This window comes from Mus pahari, chromosome 3, assembly GCF_900095145.1.
Source record: "Mus pahari chromosome 3, PAHARI_EIJ_v1.1, whole genome shotgun sequence".
Taxonomy (NCBI): Eukaryota; Metazoa; Chordata; class Mammalia; order Rodentia; family Muridae; genus Mus; species Mus pahari.
In genome coordinates this window covers 22,410,834-22,435,392 of record NC_034592.1, presented here as the reverse complement: position 1 = coordinate 22,435,392, position 24,559 = coordinate 22,410,834, and the positions used below count along the sequence as shown (strand labels likewise).

The following is a 24,559-nucleotide window of genomic DNA, read 5'->3' as shown; positions in this document are numbered from 1 at the left end:
GGAAGAAAATTAAAGTGGCTGCTTTCTGATACAGGCAAGAAAATAGCAGCAAATGACCATGCACGTGTAATTTTTAAGTAGAGGAAAAAGTGGCAGCCTGTGTTAGAATGGGCTACAATGTGGTAGTATATTTTAATTGGGCATGTTAATTAGGTGACCCAAAGGGGGCTTTTAAGGGTTCCTTTATTCCTTCCTTTCTTTCTTCCTAATGTATATAAATTCTCTACCTGCATGTATGCCTGCATGCCAGAAAAGGATATCCTATCCCAGTATGGATGGTTGTGAGCCACCATGTGGTTGCTGGGAAATTGAACTCAGGACCCCTGGAAGAACAGCCACCTAGTTATCTCTCCAGCTCCCTAAGGGGGCTTTTAGTTGCTGGCCTTCAATACTTTGATTGCTGGACCTTGGTAGTTAGCCTCAGGAGGAGGAAATAACCAAATAAGGGAATAAACCTTGGTAGCTAGCTTTAGGAATGCAATCTAATGTTTTTTTTTNTTTTTTTTTTTTTTTTTTTTTTTTTTTTTTTTAGCAAGGCAAAGGGAATGGGGGAGAAAAAGCCCTGACAGAGCCATATTCGCCAGTTCTCCCTGGCCACAGCCCCTTCAAAATGTATTTATTATAAGCATATTAAAGCTAATTAGGTTACAGTGTCTTCTTCAGGTTAGGTATAGTAAACGCATTTGAGACATGATATTTTCAACTTGCAGTTGTTTTGTCAGGACATAACCCCATCATAAATTAAAGGACATCTGTACCGCCTAATCCTGGCCATACATGATCTCACTCAAGACCAGTCAACCCACTAATTAGCTAGAAAAATAGGTTCCACTATCTTCATAATTTGAAGCAAGATACAGTACATGTAAAGTCTGTACAAGAGTTGGACCTGAAACAACATATCAACTCAGGGTTGTGATTCAGGCTGTGCCAAATACACACAGAGAATTAGCAAAGGGAAATGAGGGAGCAACTAAAAGACTGATCAAATGACTTTGGTTCTTAGCAAGTTTTGTATTAATAGTTTCCTTAGATGGAAACACTCCTTCCTTCAGGCAAGTTCCTTATGTAGGAAGGTAAAGAATTCGAAATAGCTTTGGGAAGTCCCTGAAACTGACCAGATTCACTAGGACCCTCTCTGTGGGAGAGCAGAGCTAAGCTGCAAAGATGTCTCTTTTGACCAGAACAGCTACCTGGAAGGGGTTTAGGCCACCTGAGTCACCTGGAAAGAGCTGTCTGCAGGTTGTACAGTGTGACCTGTGCTGGGGTAGACTTCGGTAATACAGCTGTCTTTGAGTCGTTTCTGCTCCATATTCCTGTAAGTAACCCCAATACACAACGCACTGGTTCACCAAGTTGGACTTTGGTGGTATTCATCCTTTGGTCTGTATACTCATCCCTATCTAGAGTGAGTAGACTGTGTTGTGTCTTCCCAGGATAAGTTTGCCACACAATAGGAACTATCTCTTTCTTATGCTATCCTGAGTTCATTCTAACAAACTGACTTTTGAGAAAGACAAGCGTGAGAATAAGTTATACTCTACATCAGGAGGCCAGAAGGTCAAGCAGGATCTCGTTCTAACTAAGGCAGACCATGGAAAGGACCAGGTGTGGAAAGTTGACTTCTGCTTATACCTTAGATGAAGGCGCCCCTGAAGACTTGATTTTAGTTCTTTTCAGTAAAAGTTGCACAGAAAGTATTTCTAGGTGAAAATATATTGGACTTTTCTTTTTTTGAGACAGGGTCTCACTATGTAGCTCTACTGTCCTGGAACTATGTAGACCAGGCTAGCCTTGAACTCACAGAAATCCACCTGCTTCTGCCTACAAAGTTTTGGATTAAAGGCAGGAGCCACTACTCCCAACTTGAATTTTTCTTTAAAATATTTCAAAGAAAAAGGTAAACTAAAATGAGACAATGTTAATAACTGAATAAATCAGGAAATGGACCAAAGGGATTAATCTGGTTTTGCAGTCATTTTAAATTTTCATAGTAAAAATAAAAATTAATAATTCAGTAAGACACATAGGGATCTATATAATCCAACAAGATGAAAAACTGATTACAGTTTTAAAAGCATCTTTACTGAGAAGACTGTGAGAACTGCCTATAATTAAGAAATCTTTTTTAAAAAGAAAGAAAAAGAAAAGGTCAGGTGTAGAGGCACATGCCCTAAATCCCAGCACTTCAGAGCAAATCTTCCAAAGAAACTGCACCTAGAGTTCATTTTCACCTAATAACTCAAGCTGCTAAGTGCCAGAGTAAAGCCATCACCACCTTCGGGTGTCCCACGAGCACAGAGTAAGGCCATCACCACCTTCGGGTGTCCCAGGAGCACAGAGCTTTACCTGCAGCTGCTTCAGCTGTGTACGGAGCTTGTCGTTCTCCTGTTGTTTCTCTTCCGAGGACTGGGCTTTGCCCAGGGCATCCCTGAGGGATTGTCTCTCCTTCTCCAGTTCTGTTTGAAGCACCGATTGCTCTAGCTATCATCAGAGGAAGCAATGTATCAAAGTGCAAAAGAGTCAAAGTTCACATTCTAAAACAGCAAATATACATTTATACATGCATCACACACTGCTATATTTCTAAATTTATACTCTGAAACGTAAACACCCAAGATCATTTTCTACATGCCCTTCTAACTATTAATACTTAATAATGAATGCATATCAGAATTTGCTCAGCCTGGCTATCCCATCAGAGTCTTTAGGGTAGTCCCCAGCACCCACCTTTAACAGTAACTGTAGTCCTCAAATACCTGTATCAAAGTAATTTCACATATCTATTAAAAATGAGGGGGCTGGAGAGATGGCTCAGTGGAGAAGAACACTAGTTGCTCTTCCAGAGGTCCTGGGTTCAATTTCTAGAACCCACATAGTGCCTCACAATAATCTACAACCCCAGGTCCAAGGGATTAGATACCTGCTGGCCTCTGCAGGTTACAAAAAAATATGCGTGTGGTACACAGACATAGCTGCAGGCAACACTCATACACATATTTTTGGGACATGCAGATGAAGCTCGGCACAGTGGTACATTCCTGTATTCCCAGCACTTGGGAGTTGAGGCAGGAGGAGTGAGAGGTTGTCCTGGGCTACAAAAATGAGACCTGATCTCAGAGAGAAAGAGAGTGAAAGATATGGACGGAGGGAGGGAGGGAGGGGGGGGGGAAGAAAAGAACGAAGGAAAGCAGGAGAGAGGGAAGAAGGAAAAAAAACAAAATAAAGCAAAATAGCAGATGACCAGCCTCTGTCTCATATTCGACAGGTCAGAATATCTACGGAATCTGCATCCAACAAGCTCTGCAAACGGTTTCATATAACTAAAGTGTAACAATCCAAGAAACTAGATTCTTTATGCTCTATACTTTCTATGTGGTTTGAAGCCCAGTTCTGGCAATTAAGGGTAGAGTGCGGCTCTCAATAACTGAACATCAAGGTTCTTAAAATATTTCTGCCAAGACTTACCTAGAAGTCAAGTGTTAGGCTGCAGCCCCTGTTCACCGCCCTCCTTGCCCAAGCTGGGAAATACCGTCTGCCCTTCCTCCCCTACCCACCCACACAGACAAAACTCCAGGCTAACAACTAACATGCCATATTACTTCTTGTCTCTGTTTCTGACAACCCACTCAAGAGTGTCTGCCCAGGGACTCAGTGTTTGACCACGTATGGACACAATCCCAGCTTCTCGCTGGCACGTCATCACCCTCGACTAAGCTCTCTAAAACCCTCTTGCTTTAGCCTGGATGAATGACTTCACTGACCTCTACCTGTGAGATCAGAGAACCCAACCGAGAGCTGCCTCTAATAAACCTGCCTTTATCTACTTTTAGTAAGGTCTAATCTGACCTATATCTGCGTCACCGAGGGAGAGAAAAAGCCTGTCACCAAGTACAAAAGACCACCATTCAAAGTAGTTTGGGCAAACAAACAAACAAAAAAAGAGTTCATTCTAAAGAGATAGCATTTAGAAATTTTATTTGCTGCTATTAAAAAAAATAATAATTTTCTTATGACTTTCCCCTAACCGGCTGCTTTTTGCTACTCTGATCCTGCCAAAGGTTTTATAAAACATAGTGCTCTTGAAAAAACACAATACTGACACTTGGCAAGACACTGATCTCTGCTAAGAAAAGAACATAACATTAATCACTACAGCACAGACCTATTCTTGGTTCCTTTCCTAGTCACACAGACACTCTAGAGCATGTGCCTTTACATTTATCATTTTGTGTGTCTGGTTTGCTGGCATGGATGTCTGTGTCTGCAGAGGCCAGAAGAAGACATGGAATCCTCTGGAACTGGGATTTTGATGGTTGTGAGCCACTATGTAGGTACTGGGATCCAGCCTAGGTCCTTAGGAGAGAAGTCAGGTGCTCCTAACTGCTGACCATCTCACTCTGATGAAGGACAGGCTATGGCACCCACTTTCACTGTCTACTTAACTTTTATCTTCTTTCTGCATTTTCTTTGCCCTGATGACTGAAGATCTTGCAGTACACTGCCTTCTCTAACCTTTGTCAAGGCCACCCACCTTCCCTTTCTATCCCTTTCACTCCCACTTGCCCCCATGCCCTAATGAGGCATCCTTTCTAAAGGTGGTTATCCAAGACTGCCTCGTTCAGGCCCCATCCCAACCCCCCACCTCTCTCTCACCTGTTTAACTCGCTGGACTACCAACTCCTCAGGGCAGATCCTCAAAGGCCAATACTTATTGGGTGGATATTATTTTCTCTAATTTACAAGTATAACAAACGAGTGATCTTTCAACCAATCATAAAATGAAACAGCAAACTAATATCTAAAGTCAACTTAAATAGAAGCTCTTAAAGCTATTCTGAGAAGGCACCCTAGGCCTATCAAACCCTAACTACCAAGGCATTCATGCCCATTGTCCCCTTTATCTCAGCATCTGCTGTATAACAGAAGACCAGGCTGGGGGGAGGGGGGATGGAGCCATGAAACAATCTGGCCACATTTTACACAGGGCTACTGTTTGATTTCAGAACGTCAGACTCCCAAAATATGTTCCTTCATATGTTCCATCTATCTATATCCATTCTATTAAAAATATCTGATATTAAGACAATGCCAGTTACGGTGGCCCATGCTTGTAACCCCAGCACTACAAAGCTGAGGCAGGGTGATTTCCATAAATTCTAGGCCAGTCTGGGCTACATTCTATAATGAGATGCTATCTCAAAAGAGGGACAGACAGCAAAGGCTGCTTAGTTTGTAGCTGGCATGTGTTCCTACTTACCTGAGTACGCCTTATGAGGTTTTCCAACTCTTGCTTGAGCTGGCTGGTTTCAGCGTCTTTTAGTTTTAGCTGAGTCTCTAGCTCAGTTTCATAGGCACTGAGATCTCCTTGGGCTTGCTGTAGTGATGCATTCACCTCATGCTGTTCCTGGAGGGCACTTTCTAGCTCTGCAAGCTCCTGCAAAGATTTGGCATGTTTAAATGCAGCATCCTGAGTCCTGCATAAGCATCTGCAAGCCACTGTAACTAACCTGAGCACCAAATGCTGGCCAACTGTTACTGCCCAGCACAAACAGACTTTATGAACAACAAGATGCAGGGTCATGCTGGCATATTCAACTTGAAATAGAAACTCTTCTACTAAATGTCACCAGAAAATTCACCAAGTTACCAACATGTTGCTTTCCAAAGTAATTATCTCTGTGACACTCTAGTCTGAAAGTATATGAGGAAGACAGGAGTGGGAAAACATTTATAAAAAAGGAGAAAAATAAGTGTATGTAAGGCCTGTCCTTCCCTGGACTTGGTGTTTCTATATTCACTGGTTCATCTGATAACAGCCCTGGACGTTACAGTCAACTGGAGAACTGTCTCAGGGGTCACAGCACTGTGCAGCTAGAAAAATGAGGTGAGTTATGGACCCAGATCTCTGACTGTAAAGCCCACATTTTTCTGATTAAACCACAGTGTGTTCCCGTAACAAAAGAACATGAAAGCACTGGCATTCTAAAGGCGGCACACTGGACTGAGGGCTTACAACAATCTAGTTAGCACTAAGAAAGACAAACACTTTCACAGCTAAATTCTTATACTGACACACCTTCAGGTGTGCATATACAACTCCCACCTATTTATTTAGGTATGAAAGAATTAGCTCAAACTACTCTGAATAAACACAAAGATCCTGGATAACTTCTTTTTAGTTTTTCAAGGACCACTTAGCACTGCTTCATGAAATAAAGTATTGTATGTATTCAATAAAGGATTAACATCCAAAATATAAAAAGATCTTGCAAATCATTAACAAAAGAAAGATGGTCCAATACAAAAAAAAAAATGGTCAAAGAATTCTATGAATAGGAATCTACTAGGCTGAGGAAATCAGAACCTTAAAGAACAAATAAAAGGTGTGGGACCGCTCCAATGTCTGGAGAAAATAAAGTTAAAAAGAGACACTGTGAGCATGGAGGAACAAAGTACAACAGCACAAAGAGACCATCAGGCAGAAATACAGAAGGAAGAGCAATCCAAAGGCACACCAGTCTAAACCATACACACACACCACTATAAAAGACATCGTGGAGATACTTCTAACAATCAGAAGGTGTTGTAATGGTTAGATGAGCCTTGGGAAGGAGCCTGAGTTTTCCTAGGTGTAATAATGCTTTCATTGCAGTGACACTGGAAACTAAGAGCAGACGGATGGAAGGGTGATGTCTGAGACATTCTGAGCACAAACAAAAGGGGTATGTTTATAAGGGCCAGACTAAAGTATTTATTAATCTAAGGAGGCTGAGGTACTTTGCCACACTTTCAATATTCCTGCAAATGTGAGATTTTTCATAATATAAAGTAGGAGAAGACACCTTTTAAAATTCAGCAGATTGACAAACATGAAATCTGACAAACTATTACATTTCCTGCTGGTGTGGTGAACTCAGGCAGTGGAAGCAGGAGAGTCACTAGTTCAAGGCCAGCCTGAGCTACATAGTAAGATTTTATCTAAAACAGGTCATTAAAACAACATAGGGAAATCCTCAAAGCAATGAGGATGGGCAACAGATGAAAGGTGTACCGTAACTTACGTCTATTAGCTGTAAATAATGTCAGTTATCAAGTAATAACAGTAAGATGAACCATGGTATTCCTATAATTTTGCTTCATGAACCCAACATAAACATTTGATACAGCATTTTGGATAGATACACATGTATATTCTTCCGTTACTTGATGACCCGTTTCTAACTGAATTTGACTTACATCATTTACTTTCGAAGCTCAAACAAGCAGAAAAGCAAGTCATACCTTCCTCATATTTTCTGCATCCATGGCAACAATTTCGAGCTCCTCCTTCTCCTGCTTGACTTCTGTCAGTCTCTGCAGCAATGTCTCTTTCTCATCCTGCAGCTTCCTGCACTCATTCTGGGCCTGAGTCGCCTGGCCTTTGATGGTTCCAAGGTACTCTTGCAACCCACTGATGACACCTTCTAAATCCTTCTTCAGAGCTTCGTTTGCTGCTATCTGGCCTATGCACGATAAAAACAGAGGGGTAATAAGTATTTTGTCTCTTTAGTGATTGGTTATTCGCCCACAGTGAAAGTCTAAGTTTCTTATTATATCTAATTTTTGAAGATAGGATAATTTATTTCCTATAATACAGGAATATTGTACAAGTATACATAAATAAGACAAGCATATTTTGACAAATATTTACAGAATGCCTGAATAATGCTGTAAAATTTAATTTCTTCTAAAATAAGAAAAAAGGTATTGTTGGGTGGTAGTACTACCCACCTTTGATCCCAGCACTTGGGAGGCAAAGGAAAGTGGATCTCTGTGAGTTTGAGGCCAGCCTGGGCTACAGAGCAAGTTCCAGGACAGCCAAGGATACATGGAGAAACCTTGTCTCAACATGAGACAAGAAACCAAAGAAAAAAAAAAGAGAGAAAGAAAGAAACAAACAAACAATAAAGAGGTATAATAAAACTATGAGTTCTTCCTGAATACACAATACAAGACCACCCAATATATAAGACTAACAAGAATCTCAGACTGGCAGCATAAATATATATACTCTGAAGGGTAAAGAGGTATCATAGGGACTGGAGAGATGGCCCATCAGGTAAGAGTAACTGGCTTCTTGTCATGAAGGTTCACATCTGTAACTTGAGTTCCAGGGGATCCAACATTCTCTTACAGATTCCATGGGCACGGCATGTGCATGATACACAGACATACTTCAGGCATAACAACCAAACACATACTTTTTGTTTTGTTTTGTTTTGTTTTGTTTTGTTTTTCAAGACAGGATTTCTCTGTGCAGTCCTGGCTGTTCTGGAACTCACTCTGTAGACCAGGCTGGCCTCAAACTCAGAAATCTGCCTGCCTCTGCCTCCCAAGTGCTGGGATTACAGGCTTGCACCACCACTGCCCAGCCAAACACATACATTTTTAGTTAAGTACTTAAAAAGTGTATGTTGACACATGCTATTTTACAGGATACTTTTATGAAAACTTTAAAAAGCCTCTCTCAACAATTAATTATCAAGGCAGAAGCAAGTTGAAGGTGACACAGAATGACAATCAGGGGATGGAACCCTTCCTTACATGGAGCTCAGGCTCTCGTTACCACACCTGATTTACTGTTCCCTCTTCCTCTACTGAGAATGCTACTTTTTTTCCTTCTTTCTATACACCTTCTTTAACTAGACAATGAGTTTCCTAAAGTCAACAGGCTCCTGAAAGGATTTTATGCCACAGAAGACATTCAATGACCAAGCTTTTCCTGATCAAACTGACTTCTTCCCTACTGAAGCCTGATTCACTGGTGATCAACATAACAAACCATAATAATACAAAATACTTTAAATTTCATTAAATGTTTTGGATATATGTTCAGCCAAAATTCCCCATCAAACACTAGTAAAGAGAGTTGAACTGCATCCAGCCAAGTCTTGGATTGTCCGTGTGAGTACCTTCTGTGTACCCTGAAGCTATTCACCCTAAATCACACTTAATTTCTCACCATCTGTAAGCTGCTGTTCAAGGTCCTTGATCTCTTCAGTCTCTTTAGCAATTCTGCAAAGTATCTCGTCCAGGCGGTTTTCAAGTTGTGTGTACTGTCTGTTCATAATGTCAAGCTGCTGTTCTTTACCCCTCTTCTGGGCTTTCATGTGGGACTGAATTTCAGGGGAAAAAAATAATCAATACAACCCAAAATTTAAAAACTACTGAAAGTAATAATCCTTAGCAACACATTAAAAACCAGTATTGAAAATAAAATGTGACAATTTCATCTGCTCTGAGTTAGGCCCTTTAGTATTTTCATATAAATGGTTCTTATTTAACCTTAGGGTGATCTGAGATAAGATGAGAAAACAGAGCTGATCAGGGAGAATAAGCCATCTTTCAAGGGCACAATATAGAAATTTCAGTGTTTTATGCACTGCATTGAAATATGTCTTTTTAAAAAAAGGTTTTCAGAACACTGGTTATACTGACAGTATATTTACAGGGAACATCCAAAGGTGATTCCAAAGTATAAATAGGCATTATATTTGTGTATAAGGGCTCTAAGAGATTTTACTTATAGGTTTTTAAAATTTGCAAAAATTTTAGGTTGGGAGTTTTATAGTAAATAACTAAAGTCTTTTTAATTTAAAAGCAAATAGGCAGAGGCAAGCGGATTTCTGAGTTTGAGGCCAGCCTGGTCTACAAAGAGAGTTCCAGGACAGCCAGGGCTACACAGAGAAACCCTATCTCGAAAAAAATCAAAACAAAACAAAACAAAAAACAAATAACATTTAAATATACTTTTAAAAGGTTTCTCGGGAGGCTTGGGGAAAATGGAGACTTTTGATCAATAAACACGTGGGATTCAAATTTATTTTCTATCTCCTATTCATTCAAACATTTTGTTCTTAGATATAATTATCTGGGAATGGAGGGGAAGCTCAAAAATCATTTGTCCCAGCAGGTATTCAGTTGTGGACCCTGGGAGGCATACCCCTTACACTAACTGTGCTCTGGCCCACACACCCTCTTGTTCCTGAGCCCTGACAATTATGGTATCATGGAGCCACTGCTAAGTGAGAGGAATGTATTATCTCCCTCAGGTGTGCTGGGGAAAACAGCCAATGATCTCGGCTAACCTTCCACTTCAGAAATGTAAGCCTGAATCTCAGGTCAATCAAATGTCTTGACTGGTTTCCTTAGGCAACAGTTCATTTGGAGACAAAATAATTCCCGAGAGACATTTGCCTTCCTACTAATTCCACCCTTCCCCTCAAGGCTCCCAAGACTCCAACCTTATCCAAGAGGATCAGAAGAACAGAACAATAACTGAGGGAAAGCTCATTAGCAGAACAGTTAGAGCCCGAGCAACAAGTGCTAAGGTTTTCAAGCCTAAGACATGTTAGCTTCTACAAGAAAGTGCTTAGTTTGGGAGGTACCCCCCTCTCAAATGGGGAGCAAATGAGTGGCCACGCCACCTTCTAGGCCAGCTTTTATTTTACTAGTGGTAGATTTGACGGGATGTTCGAATAACCTTTTCCCACTTCCCAAACGCCGACCTTAAATCTTTCCTACAACAGTTACCGTAGGTAAGAGTTTATACCCTAACAGTACACCAAACACTTTTGTGGCTCAAGAATGAACAAAAATTCCACTGTCCTCTTATTTAATAAACAGCTTAAAATTCGCCGTTAAAAGTGCACTGCAACCTCTATACGCAGGGCAAGAATATAGTTCAGAAGATGTCAATGCTATGCATTAAACACGCGGTGCCACAGCCGATCCTGCGGTTTTTCTGCGGCGGTGGAGCGCACAAAAGAGTTACTGTGAAAACAAACAGGAACTTACAGACCTGGCTCCTCCTCCTTCCAAGCCCTTTCTTTATACACAGAGGAATGACCATACCTTAACTCCGAATCTTTCCTGTTACGACTGAGCCGTGGAGAACAAAAACAGTGTGTGCAAAGCTAAGTCTGTCTTCAAATTCATGTGCACTGCCCTCTCTGACAGCCACATCTTGGCAAGCGCCTCCGTGCCCAAGTAACTTCCCAGCGCCTCAAACTACGGTCCTAGCCAAGTATGAGTGACAGCAAGCTAGTCCAGTCACCAGCAGTCTCTGTGGACAGGCCCCGCCTCCAACTTTAAATCAAAACACAGGAAGCTCCCGAGGGCCAATCACACCCAAAGGCTGAAAAATCACTCTAATTCCCTCTAGGAAAGCAGGACAGATCTTCATTGTGTTTGCAGGTAATAAATGTTCCTCTTGCTGGGAAAACTTGGTAACTAAAACGGGATTCGACTTTTAAATGCCATTTCCCCTTTTGAAACCTAATAAAATGTTTATGTATTTTTAAGAAGCTGACTAGGCTAGGTTCTGAGCTAAGATTTCATTTTTCATTTTTGGATTTTAAAAATCCTTTTGTAAGGAGAGGGTTGTTGTAATAACTTAAGCAAGGGCTCCATGCCTTCCTAAGAGTGCTGAGGGGCAAGTAATTTAGTTTTCCTAAGTCACAATTCTACCCTCTGCAAGTGGAAACCTTGAGAACTGTGCTGTGGTGTCAGGACTGGAGCTTGGTCCTGTGCCTTACTCCTACCTAGCAACCCTCAAGACTACACAGAGAAACCCTGTCTTGAGGCATATCCCTCAAAAAAAACCAAAACAACAACAACAAAACACAAAAAACAGGGAGGTGGTGGTACACCTTTAATCCCAGCACTGGCGAGGCAGATGGATCTCTCTGAGATCCACAACAGCCAAGGCTACACAAAGAAACCGTGTCTCAAAACAACAACAAAAACAAAAACAAAAACAAACAAACAACAACAACAAAACAAAAGGTCTCTTTAGCCCTTTCCTCTATGTGATACTGCTCAGAAATACAGGGAAAATTAAATTCCCCTTATGCCTAGAATGTCATGACCATTTGCTGTAGCAAACACAATTGTGGCTCTAATCTGACTCAGAACCATCAGGCTGCTTCACTCTTGCCTTCTGGGGGATACAGTTTTCTATTGTCATGGCAACCCTTTCACAGATGGAAGACTCAATATGTAAATATAATACAGTAAGATACTACTAACTGTTATACATTACAGGACTTAAAAAATCTGACTTTTTACCTGACAAAAATTCTTGAGAATAACCTGGGGAGGTGGGCATGTAAGCCTAAGAGCTGAATCTGGATGCCCAGCCCTCCTGTAAGGCAGGCATAGAACAAGACCATAGAACCCCAGTGCGAGGTTAGGTGGAAGGGACAAAAGCCAACTGATGAAGCTCACCGGCTGGCCAACCTAGCTCAATTAATTAGCTCCAGATTCAATAAGAGATCCTGTCTCAAAAGTGAGTGAATGAATGAATGAATTCATTAATATATAAACAGAAAACAAGTAAGGATGCCAATGGACACTGACCTCTACCCTCCACATACACATAATGCTATGTGCACACACAAATATACATTACACATGCATGCACACACAAATAATACTTTCAGTAAGAATACCAAGTCTTAGGCTTCTTTTTTGAAGATATTTTATACCTATGACAATTAGTTTATCCCTGTCAAAATTACATGGCCTCTATTTATAAGTACATCCTACTTACATACAAACATAAAACCGATGTTTAGAGGAATCTGACAAGTACTCAAAGCATCTCTAGTGCACTGTCCTTATCACATTGCATTCTCATTCCTGCTAACCCAGAGATCTTCAGTTTTTAAATTAAAGCTTTACAATTCCACCTGTGACAGTAAATTACGAAGGAAATACTTTTACCTTATTTCAGAACAGTGGCTAAAATATACATCATTAATAAGATCTACTAGGGTATTGATTGACAGAAAGAGACAAGAGTCTAACCCTATCGTTCAGTCATCTTGATTTTACAACACAGCATGGCAAACTCCAGAGAAATGTTTTATTTTTAAGGACAAAATAAATAGAACCAGCAAACAACGTTTGTGGATTATCTGCATGAAAACTTAAAGAGGTACAGAAGTCCTCTGACCTTGCTTCAACACTTCCTGTCTTTAGGAGAGTAATTTACAGGGCACCTTGAAGTCACTACCCCCAAACAGTGTGTCATGTAGCCTTCATTTACTGAAAACCAATTTGTTCAAGACTAGGTGGTTCCATTTTGGATATAAATGTTTGATATGAATACATTCATATCATATTAGATATATGTTTATCTAATTATATGTATTCATATACAAATAATTATATATATATATATATATTTTTTTTTTTTTTTTTTACTTAAATCTGTATAGCAAATGAAAACTTTCAGAAAGGGTTCTGCTATTAAAATGGTAAGGCAAATACTATCTATACACAGATATAAAGTCACAGTCTCTGTGGAACAAGTCAAGATTTACCATTTTACTTACATGTTTTGGGTCTTTGGAATCCAGGCTATCTGTGGCTAACTGCACGGTATTGATCTCTTCATGCTTTTCGGCAATTTCTTTTCTTTGCTTTTCCATCTGCATTTCCAGATCCAGAGCTTCCTGGCGTAATTTGTTTAGATTTTGTAGTCTACCACTCAACTGCTTGAGAAGAAGGTCTTTCTCTGCTTCTGAAATCTAATTCTCCCCAGCCCCCAGCACATAATTAACAAAGGAGAGCAACAACGATTTATGAAGCTAGCATCTATAACTTCAAAAATACTCTGTTATAGAAGACTTTTAAAATAAGAGATGTGGTAATTGTCTAGTGTTGTGGTTTGAATGGAAACTGTTCCCACATGCTTATATATTTGAATACTTGGTCTCCAGTTGTTTGCGAAGATTTAAGAGGTTTGGCGTTGTTGGAGGTGTTACAGACTCTGAAGTTTCGACAGCCCAAGTCATTCCCAGTTAGGTCTTTCTGCTTTGTGTTGTGATCTCCCAGCTACTACTCCAGTGCCACCACGCCTGCTTGCTGCCATGCACCCTGCCACAAAGTCATGGATTCTAACTCTCTAGAACTTTGAGTCCCCAAATTAGACATGTTCTTCTATAAAGTGCCTTGGTCATGGTGATTTGTCACAGCAACTGAAAAGCAGCTAAGACAGCTAGGCAGTCTCTATGCAGTTTGTAGTTTTATGCTAATTATAGGTAGAAACCCTACCTCTAAAAGCTTAAGAACACTGGGAATGTGGTGACAGTGCAGATAAAGCTGTTGTCATCACAGCAGTAGAATGGCTGACTTGATGACGCATGGATACACAGTAGGTATGACTCTAAATTGCATACCTTGTAATCCTTGAAACTTGTAAGGTAATACCACTGTAATTTATTATATTTATTTTTGAGATAGGGTCTTGCTATGTAGGCCTTGGATGGCCTAGAACTCACTATTTAGACCAGGCTGACCTCAGAACTCACAGAAATCAGCCTGCCTCTTACTCCTGTGTGCTGGAATTAACAGTGTGCTCTCTCACTGTTGCAGTTCTACATGTAGGACAATAACATCATGGAAAATTCAGGTGTCTTCCTCGATGTCATAATAGGAGGTCATTGAATCAAGACTGTGTGACTTGAGACATTTTACTAATTGTTGTACTACAGTTTAAATATGGAGATAGTCTACCAGTGAGTTCTGAGGGTTGACACAGTAACTTTATATTCCTCTGCTACCCCCTACAATTTTTAATGTAGAGATTTATACAAACATAGCAATGCTTTTCAAAAGTGTAGGACTGAGGATGATGGCCCACATCTATAATCCAGCACTTGGGAGGTGGATACAGGAGGAAGACTAAGTAGTTCAAGGTTATCCTCAGCTCCATAGCAACTTCCAGGCTATCCTGCTCTACATGAGACCCTGTGTCAAAATAACTCAAAATACATTTAAAAAAATTTAATCTATGCAATTACAACATAGATTTGAACTACTTCTCCATGAAACACTTTGGTAATTGTTGAAAGTAGTTTTTGCCCCACCCCGACCCCAACACCCACACCACCAACTTGTGTTTGACAAGGTTCATGTCACAGCAGATGTGTTCTTTAGTTCTTAACCTAAGTCCCAGATAAAGAGGCTTCATTAGAAGAGATAAGTCAGGAAGCAACACAGTATAAGAGACCAAACACACCTTTTTGTGTAGTTTTTTTAAATGTATTTTTCTTCTTTTAAATATGTGCATATCTGCATGTGAATTTGTGCATGTGAAGGGTGGATACCTATGGAGGCAAGAAGTACTGGATCCCTCTGGACTAGAGTTACAGGCAGTTGTAAACTGCCTAATGTGGGTGTTAGGCACATGCCTTTAATCCCAGCACTTGGGAGGCAGATTTCTCAGTTCAAGTCCAGCCTGGTCTATAGAGTGAGTTCCAGGAAAGCCAGGGCTATACAGAGAAATCCTGTCTCGAAAAACCAAAAGAAAACAACAACAAAAACAAAACAAAAAACCAAAACCAAACTCTGGTCCTCTGGAAGAGCAGTAACTACTCTTATAAGTAATATATTGTTTGTTTGGTTGGTTGGTTTGGTTTTTTTGAGACAGGGTTTCTCAAGACAAGGTTTCTCTGTGTAGCCCTGGCTGTCCTGGAGCTTGCTCTATAGACCAGGCTGGCCTCAAACTCAGATACCTGCCTGCCTGTCATGTGCCACCACACCTGAATTTTTAAGTAATTTATTTCTACATATTTTATGAAATATTAACAGGATATCATTATGAATGAAATACTGTAACCATATTCTACTCTACAATAATCCAATAATTAATTTCAAAATTATTTATATGGCTGAATATCCCTAGCTAATCTGGAACTCACTCTATAGACCAAGCTGGCCTCAAATTCAGCGTTCCTCCTGCCTCTTCCTTCTGAGTGCTGGGATTAAAGGCGTGCGCCATCACTACTGCGCACGCCTTTTTCAGGTTTTCCAGGTCGGAAGCAAGCCCAAGTTAACAATGATTTCTTTGGCATGATTCACATACCTTTTTTTGTTGTATGGCTTCTTCCAGTTGTTTAAATTCTTGAGTAGCCCGTAATACTTTTTGTTCTGCTGTTTCTATTTCATGGTGTAGTTCTGACAGTCGAGTTTGTGCTGCAAATTTAAAAACAATTTTCACATACACAAATGAGGAGATGTTGCCTTCTAGAACTTTCCCTACTTTCTTTCTCTGCAGTGAACTCCGCCCAGTTAAGGTGCTCCATTGTAGAACAAAGCTACGTGTTACTTATGATGGCTTCTATCTCTATTGAGCTCTGCTCTATAAAACTCTAATTAATGTTTTTTGTATAATTCATGACATCACAAGTGATCTCTCTTACCACTGTTTTAAGATACTCAGACTATATTGTAAAGTAGGTACTTCACATGTTACTAAGTCATAATTCATTCCCCTAGGCTACTGACAATAATAGCGCTGGACTGCCTTTGCTCTAGGTTAATGATTTACGATGGAGCGCACTATTAACAACTTCTCTATTTGGAGCTGGGAATGGTGTTACACACCTTTAATCCTAGCAGGCAGAGGCACAGGTACACAAGGACAAAGGGGCAGAGGCGGTGGCAGAGATAGGCAGATCTGGTAAGTTTGAGGACAGTCTATTAAATTCTGAGATAGCCAGGGTCACAGAGAGACCCTGTTTCAGGAAAAAACAACAACAAACAAAACAAAAGAAGCACCCCGGACTCCTACAAACAAACAAACAAACAAACCCAAATCCAAGACAAACGTCCTTGCTATGGGAGGGCTAGAGCTCAACATGTAGAAGGGCTTGCTTGCCAGCACTTAGAAAAGAAGGAAAAGCAAGGAAAGGAAATACAGAAAGGGAAGAAATCAAGATGAACAGAAAATCCCATCTGGAGGGGCCCTGGAATCAGCTAGTGTCCACCTCAGGTTCACCTGTGTTCCCTGCTCACACCAGAGCCTCCATCCTCTCACAAAAGCCTGCTACAGCCGCCTCTATACATCTTGGGTTCTTCTGCTTCCCTTGCCAAAGCTTTCCATAAAATAGGTGTCAAAAAGAAATCAGTCTTTACCTGTTAGGCACGGATGTGCTAATAACCTGCTCAGTGGGAGCCCTACAGTGGACCAAGGGTATTAAAGTGCAGACTCCAGGCGGGAATCCTTTCGGCTACATCCACACAGCCAGTTCGTAAATGGATTCACAGCCAACGCTGGCAGAGTACCTTTAGTGTTTCTTGGCTTAACTTCTTGGTGTATGTGGTTTGCCAGGGGTATAAGGTCCCTTGAATCAGATGGTGTAAGGGACTGTGTGTGTGTGTGTGTGTGTGTGTGTGTGTGTGTGTGTGTGTGTGTGTGGTGGGTGAGGGTGTACTATGATTGAGAAAATAGACATGCAGGACAGGCAAGTCAAGGAGAGTCTGAGGCCAACCTACTGGAAGGTTCTGGTCCTTACACATAATAATAATGAGGATGGTTCTTTACTCCTTCAGTGGTTGCTAACTATACCTCTCAGTGAGTAGTTTCAGTGCATGCTGGCAGGATGAGTTTACAGACTTATTAGACCAAGTCCCTGAACACGCTGTGTCAATTACTGTCAAAAACCCAATTCTCAACCACACACAAGAGGAATCGTGAAAAAGCAGGCTCATTACTCACTACTTAGGCTTTAGACTTTTCATGTAAAATAAGTACCATTAATGTTTAATTAAAAATTGTAAAATATCTTCAACTGGCATATCCAGTGTATGTGTGTGTATATATATATATATATATATATATATATATATATATATATATATCAGCATGTATGTGTGCACTCTTTACCTTTTGTAGTGCTGGACACTGAAACAAGAGCCTTGCACACACTAGGCAAATGTTCCACGATGCAGTCATAGCCCGTCCTTTCTTTTCTAAGAACTTAAGAGCACCTCTGTTTACCTGCACTTATTTTTTTTTCCGTGTCTTCCAACTGTCTATCAGGTGGTGCTTGGGCTCTCGGGGGCGTGTGCTGGTGTCTAAGCTGTCCTCCTTCTGGCACCATCTTCCTGATCTGAGCTGCCTGGGCGTCGCTGACAATGTAAGTCTCCGTGGCAAACATATTTCTCTTGTATCTGGATTTGCCAATGTAAGGGCTTTCATCTGGGGATTTGTCAATTTCAGCATACTAAAGCAAGCATATTAATAAGATTTATGGATTAAGAAGCAACTTCCAGTCTAATGACATTATTCACCTTATTAATGGCAAACTTATCACAAAATACTTACATTTATATTAATCTAACATGCCTAGAGGCTAAAAGATATGTTATTCATTCTCTTCTTTTTCATATAGCGAAAAGGAATTAGAACTAAAAGTGGTCTCAAAAGGATTATTCCCTCTACTAGCAAGCAGAGTTTAGGTTAACTGACTAGACTACCCACATCTATGGGATTGCTTAGCATTGTTTCATCTTTAAATCAGAAGCCTGGGTGTATTACATTGTTTCCTGATTGATGTGAGATCTCAATCTAATAAATTTTAATATTAAATTTTTAGGAACTAAACCATGCATGTACTATTGGACTCACTGGCCTTGGCCACTGGGCAGCTCCTTGTTGCTATGGTATTGTTACTAATAGTGGCTGACTATAACTGATGCAAGAGAGCAGAGACAAGCAAGCTAGGAGCTACCACTCAGAGGTGCTGAGGCACTTCCCTGAAAGTTTGCATCTCACTGATCTGCACCTAGAGTAAGGTAACAGACAGCTTTTGACTACAGACGTGGCTGTAGGCAGCAATCTCCCTGGAGCTTTTATCTTTAGAACAAACACCACCAGCCACATAACTCACGAGTACAGCCACAGTACAGTTAGCTTTGATGATCTCCTTACATCAAGAAACTGGAGTAGACTGGAGATGGCCCTGCAGGCAGAGATACCCACTGCCAAGACTGACAACCCGAGTTCAATCTCTGGGAACCATACAGTGGACTCAAAGAAGTAACGTCTGAGAAATGTCTAACCTCCGCATGCATGCCCTCCTCTACACATATGAACACAAATATGTATTTTAAAAGGTAACAGAGAGATTCATGGTAAAATCACCTTGATATTCCTGTCACTTGCCTTCTTCCTACCTCCCCCAATCCTGGCTTTAATTTTGGATTACTAAAAAATATAAACTTACCTCTGATGGATAATAATTTAGTGGCTCAAACTTGGCATCAATTTTATAAAAGGCCAGTTCCTGCTCCAGCTCATACTGCTTCTGACATGCCCGTGTTAGTTCCACTGTTTTCTGTTTTAGCTATTGGCCAATATGAGACGGATAATTATCAGTACGTTAATGTAATCCTATAATGATAGGGGCAGTTCTAACATAACTACATTAAATAGCACAATACTGAGAATATTTTATCTTAATCCCACATTACAAAAAATGCAACACAATTATCATTTCAGAAGAGGTCACAAAAAAGACCTCTGATATGCCATTTCAGGACACAGCGAGTCATAAAGAACAATTCAGACTGTTTCATGTGAACATGAAACAAATGCCAGCAATCCTGCAATGCTTTGCATCCTGGTCCTGGTCACTAATACAGATGTAGTAAGCCCACTCTTTGCTTCAGTTCATGGAGGGACAGTTTACAGAGAGGGAGGAGAAGGTTTAGCTGATGAATCTTAGCTGTGAGTGTTCAGTATGGGTGGAAGTGGGAACAAGGGATCTCACTATGTTTGCCAGGAATTTGTTATGCAGCACAGGCAGGCAGAGTGTGTGAACTCCTGTCTAAGCCTCTTGAGTGCCAGAAGTATAGACATGTGCCTCAGTGCTGGGTCAGAATAGCAGAACTCTTTGTAGCAGAGGTTAAGAAATGTAAATGAGCTCAATCAGATGCAAATATGTGATATTAGTAACTTTTAATACTCCAGTAACTTTACTCTAACTGCAGCTTTTTGGTACTTGGAGATTTTGAGACTAAGAGGAGAACATAAGGATAATATCTAATTTCTGCATTTGCAAATGCAGAAGTTGTGTCTCAGATTGGTGAACTGCCTTGCCACAGGTGACCTGACTTCCAAACAGATACTTTGAGTTCATTCAAAGGTCCACTAAGTGATTTTTGACTTTTTCTTTTCTTTTTTTGACAATCTGAGGGTTGCTTTCAGACAGAAAAGCATGCATAAATATTTCATCAAAATGCAAGTTGAAAAGAAACGAAGCATACACACGCACATTTTACAAGGCCAGGAGCCCAAAATCGTGCATAAGTTAGCGTGCAGTCCCTCCTGAGTATCCATCCAATGGAGCAACACTGAGCTTCGCTCTCACACAGTTGCTGTGTGATCTGCATGTGTCAGCTCACCAAGGATTCACTCCCAGGAGGCGATCAAAGCTGCTCAGAGATGTTAAGCGACTTGCCCAACTGAGCAGTGTTCAAATTCTAGTAAGCTGGGTTCAAGTCTAGCACTCTGCTGTCCCATGCTGCCATCCATGTCCTCTTGCTGTCTAGCACATTGCCCACACTGATGTATTCAGTCAATGTTCAAGAGGACCTGAGTCTCAGAGATAACTCACAATCAACAGCATCACTTATGTTTAGGGTTTTTTCCCAAAAGCAAACTGACAATAGGGCCAAACAAAGGCAGACATGGCTTTTTTTTTAAAGTGCTTTTGTGTTTTTCAAAGCTCTGGACTCATGATAATAAGCCCTCAGCAAATATCCGAAGGCACAAATGCATAAAGGAGAGCAAACAGTAGTCAAAGGAAGTAGGCTGGCTGCGTACTGGCTGTGAATAATCAAGAGATGACTGCAGCTAACATATTACTATCAGGAACAGTAATACTAATTTCCTCTCATATTCAAATTTATTCTCCTGTATACAAAGTCATTTATAACACATCACACAAACACAAACACATTCCCAAAGAAGCAAGCCAGTTTCAAAAATTAAAATGTAAACAAGCATATTAATGCATCATGCAACACCACAGAAAACCGTGTGCAGCTCAGTCCTGCAGGATCTACCTTAAAGAGGAATAAAGACTCAGTGGAAAATGACCTGTAAGAAACCAAGATGTGGGCTCAGAGAAGAATCAAGCAGACATGTCACCTGGGGAACAGTGGAGAGAGCTAGGCTCTGATGCTACTAGCATCTCTCTACTGATGACACACCACGGAGGGAAATGGTCATTAGTACTGTCTCAATCTGTCTCTAACACGTGCCTTCACTGAGCATGAACACCACCTGGCATTACTTAGCTTGCTTTACTCAGAGCTCAAGTCCTCACAGTCGTGAGGGTGGCAGGGCAAGTAAACATTCCCATTTAAAAAGCAAGAACAGTAAAAAGTCAAAGTTAAGTAGCCTGCAAAACAATAAAACAAAAAAACAAACCAACATACAAAACACCCCCAAAAGACAAAGAACAAGTTGGTTAGTATTTGCCGATGGTGAGGATAGGGGTTAACTACAGTTTAAATAGCCCTTAAAAGTCTTAATTCGGGGGCTGGAGAGATGGCTCAGCGGTTAAGAGCACTGACTGCTCTTCCAGAGGTCCAGAGTTCAAATCCCAGAAGCCACATGGTGGCTCACAACTATCTGTAATGAGATCTGATGCACTCTTCTAGTGTGTTTGAAGACAGCTACAGTGTACTTATATATAATAAATAAATCTTTAAAAAAAAAAAAAGATATAGCTTTGAGGCTATGCCAGTGCCTGGCAAATACAACACAGGGCCCCCAATGGAGGAGCTAGGGAAAGTACCCAAGGAGCTGAAGGGGTCTGCAACCCTATAGGTGCAACCCTATAGGAACAACAATATGAACTAACCAGTACCCCCAGAGCTCATGACTCTAGCTGCTTATGTAGCAGAAGATGGCCTAGTCGGCCATCATTAGGAAGGGAGGCCCCTTGGTCTTACAAACGTTATATGCAGGGGAACGCCAGGGTCAAGAAGTAGGAGTGGGTGGTAGGGGAGCAGGGCAGGGGGAGGGTATAGGGGACTTTCGGGATAGCATTTGAAATGTAAATGAAGAAAATATCTAATAAAAATTTGAAAAAAGACGTAATTCAACATGACTTTTCTTTTATTAAAAAAGTTTAATGCACAATTACTTAATAAAACTGCAAATCACTAGATGATGTTATCATCAGATATTCTGCAAGAGACAAAGAAAAATGTAAGTTCTCAAAATAAGACCTAGGATTCTTTTTTAAACATACAGTAGTACTTTGGAATAACAAAAAAGAAAAAATAATAAAATGGGTAATTTAAAAAAGAAAGATAAATGATCAACGAATACATATATACAATTCACTTCTCCAGCAATTACAAAAACATAAAAATAAAACTGTAACAATATTCCATTTTCCCTCCATAAGTTCACATTAATAAACCCAGTTTGATCCTTTTACTCACTGCTGTGGAAAGCATAAATTGGTAGTAAGCTATTTAAAATGGACAGTAGCATTTATCACAATTTATTTATATATACATATATATTTACATATACACATATATTCTTATATATACATATATACACATATATATTTATATATATAAATATTATATATATATTTATGTGTATGTGTGTATACATGTGCACGCACTGGCATTTACTTTAACATATTACTGTTACCATTTCTATTGAAAAGAAGTCTCCATGACACAGGATGCGTTATGATTAAACTGAATAACTTTGCCAGGTTCTAACCTTTTGACAGTCTACAGTCTTATCCATGATGCTATTTGAAACATATCCTAAGCAGTGTGACCAGCTCCTCCCAGTGCACAGCATCACGCTCCCCTTCGTGCCGTTCTTCACACATTCTCCTTTGAGCAGCATATCACAGTCACCTACAGTTCACAAAGCCCTTGTTCATGTTCCTGTTAACCCCCATCTTCCCAATGCTACAGTCAGGACTAGTGTTTTTAAACATAAGAGCAAAGATTTCTCTACCTTAACAGAATACAGCCAAAACAATGTATAACAGACTCACCAACTCCTTTTTTGTGTTGAGATCACTTTCTAGCTCCTCACAGCTCTGTTTTTGTAACATGGCTTCTTCTTTTAATGACTTGTTTAGTTTATCCTGATTCTTTATTTCCTCGAGAAACTTTGTTTGTTTGTTCTTAAGCTCTTCTGTTTCCACTGTCTTCTTCTCCAGGTCTTTTTCCAGTCTTTCTATCTCCTCTGTCAATAAAAATGAAGTAACTAATTGATCATTATATTCTCATTTTGGAAAACAGCAAGTATGCTCAGAACAGTGGCAAAACAAGTCTAAGAACTGTGTAGCACAACTGACTTCAAAATCAGCTGCCATGGTGTTTGGGGAAAAAGATGACCACCTTGAATCTGAATCTGATCTATATTAAAAAGTTAAGAAAAAAAAAAGTTAAGAAAGGTATGGTAATTTGAGGGGATTTTTGCTATAATTATTATTTGTGTGTGTATGTGTTTGCATGTGTGAGTACACACACACACTCACAGAGGCTCTCTTCTACCCTTCTGTGGGTTCCAGGATGGGCTGTGTCCGATCAGCCTTGCACAGAGAGCATCCTTCCTCATTGAGCATCTCACTGGTATGAAACTGCCATTTTTGTAGGTCAAAAGTAGACTAACACTGATTTCAAATTCAATTTCAAATTCAGATCAAAGAGAGGCTGATTCCTCAACACTCTAAAATAGTCACTTCATATCCTTTCTCCTCAAACCTCCCATCCTCCATCTAGTCTTTCTCAGCAGAGAGCTTCACATTTCATTAAGGTAGGGCCCTAATTCTCCTCCCGCAAAGACAACAAAGGTACTGACACATACATATTATTTTCTCTCTATTTTTTGAGCAAGAAAGTATCCCTCCTGCCAAAAGATGGTCAATGATAGCTCCCTCCTGCCCCTCTCAAAGTCTAATCTCTTTGGACCTCATTTTTAAGAAGTAAAGGAATAAAGGCATGACTTGTCTCTCCCTTCTTATCTCAGGAATGCTATTTCATTACAAAAAACTTTGAAGTTTAATTGCATTTTGTCTCTTCCCATTTCCTTGAAGCTATCAGTGAGTATTTAGTCTTAGATCTTTTCTTTACCTTTAATACTTAAGAATTACAATCATTAAGTATTAGAAGAGTGAGACTGCTGTAGAAATTTCAAACCTTTGATCAAATATCTCCTTCCCATTCCTTATCTACCATTAGTTCCCATCCCTCTCCAATTTCTCTGAGCAGGAACACTAATCCAAAGCATTTTTTCTTTCTTTCTTTCTTTCTTTCTTTCTTTCTTTCTTTCTTTCTTTCTTTCTTTCTTTTTTTTTTTTTTTTTTTGAGGCAGGGTTTCTCTGTTATAACCCTAGCTATCCTGGACTGAGCTGGCTTTGAACTTAAGAGATCCACCTGCCACCAGCCTCCCAAGTACTGGGATTAAAAGTGTGTATCACCACTGCCAGGCCTAAAGTAATTCTAAGGCCATGTCTGTGTTAATCTTACTTACTCATATGTCAGCCCATTCACCACGGTGATCACTTGCTCTCTTGTTTTCTGGGCATCTGAAACTGTTTCCTGTGCTCTCATCTCACTAGCTTGTCATTTACTGTTGTCTTGGCTGCTCACCGTTCTTCCTCTTCTCACACCTTTCCTTTTCTCTCTCTCTCTCTCCCTCTCTCTCTCCCTCTCTCTCTCCCTCTCTCTC

The 24,559-nt window shown here is 40.3% G+C and overlaps 1 protein-coding gene across 11 annotated transcripts in view; it reads right to left on the bottom strand.

The window, feature by feature from the left end:
• Cntrl (centriolin) overlaps positions 1–24,559 on the bottom strand; it is a 75,176-nt gene that overhangs the window by 36,310 nt on the left and 14,307 nt on the right. For 8 of the 11 annotated variants that reach the window (XM_021192973.1, XM_021192972.2, XM_029536468.1 and 5 more), the window contains exons 7-15: positions 22,878–23,071; positions 19,062–19,181; positions 17,834–18,059; positions 15,917–16,026; positions 13,383–13,577; positions 9,005–9,158; positions 7,285–7,505; positions 5,261–5,437; positions 2,350–2,484 (exon numbers count right to left, since the gene is read on the bottom strand). In XM_021192973.1, the coding sequence (XP_021048632.1) occupies positions 2,350–2,484; positions 5,261–5,437; positions 7,285–7,505; positions 9,005–9,158; positions 13,383–13,577; positions 15,917–16,026; positions 17,834–18,059; positions 19,062–19,181; positions 22,878–23,071 (1,532 nt within the window). Of the gene's footprint in view, positions 1–2,349; positions 2,485–5,260; positions 5,438–7,284; positions 7,506–9,004; positions 9,159–10,896; positions 11,045–13,382; positions 13,578–15,916; positions 16,027–17,833; positions 18,060–19,061; positions 19,182–20,904; positions 20,934–22,877; positions 23,072–24,559 lie in introns of those variants that run through there. The other 3 variants (XM_029536470.1, XM_029536466.1, XM_029536471.1) reach the window with 3 other exon arrangements.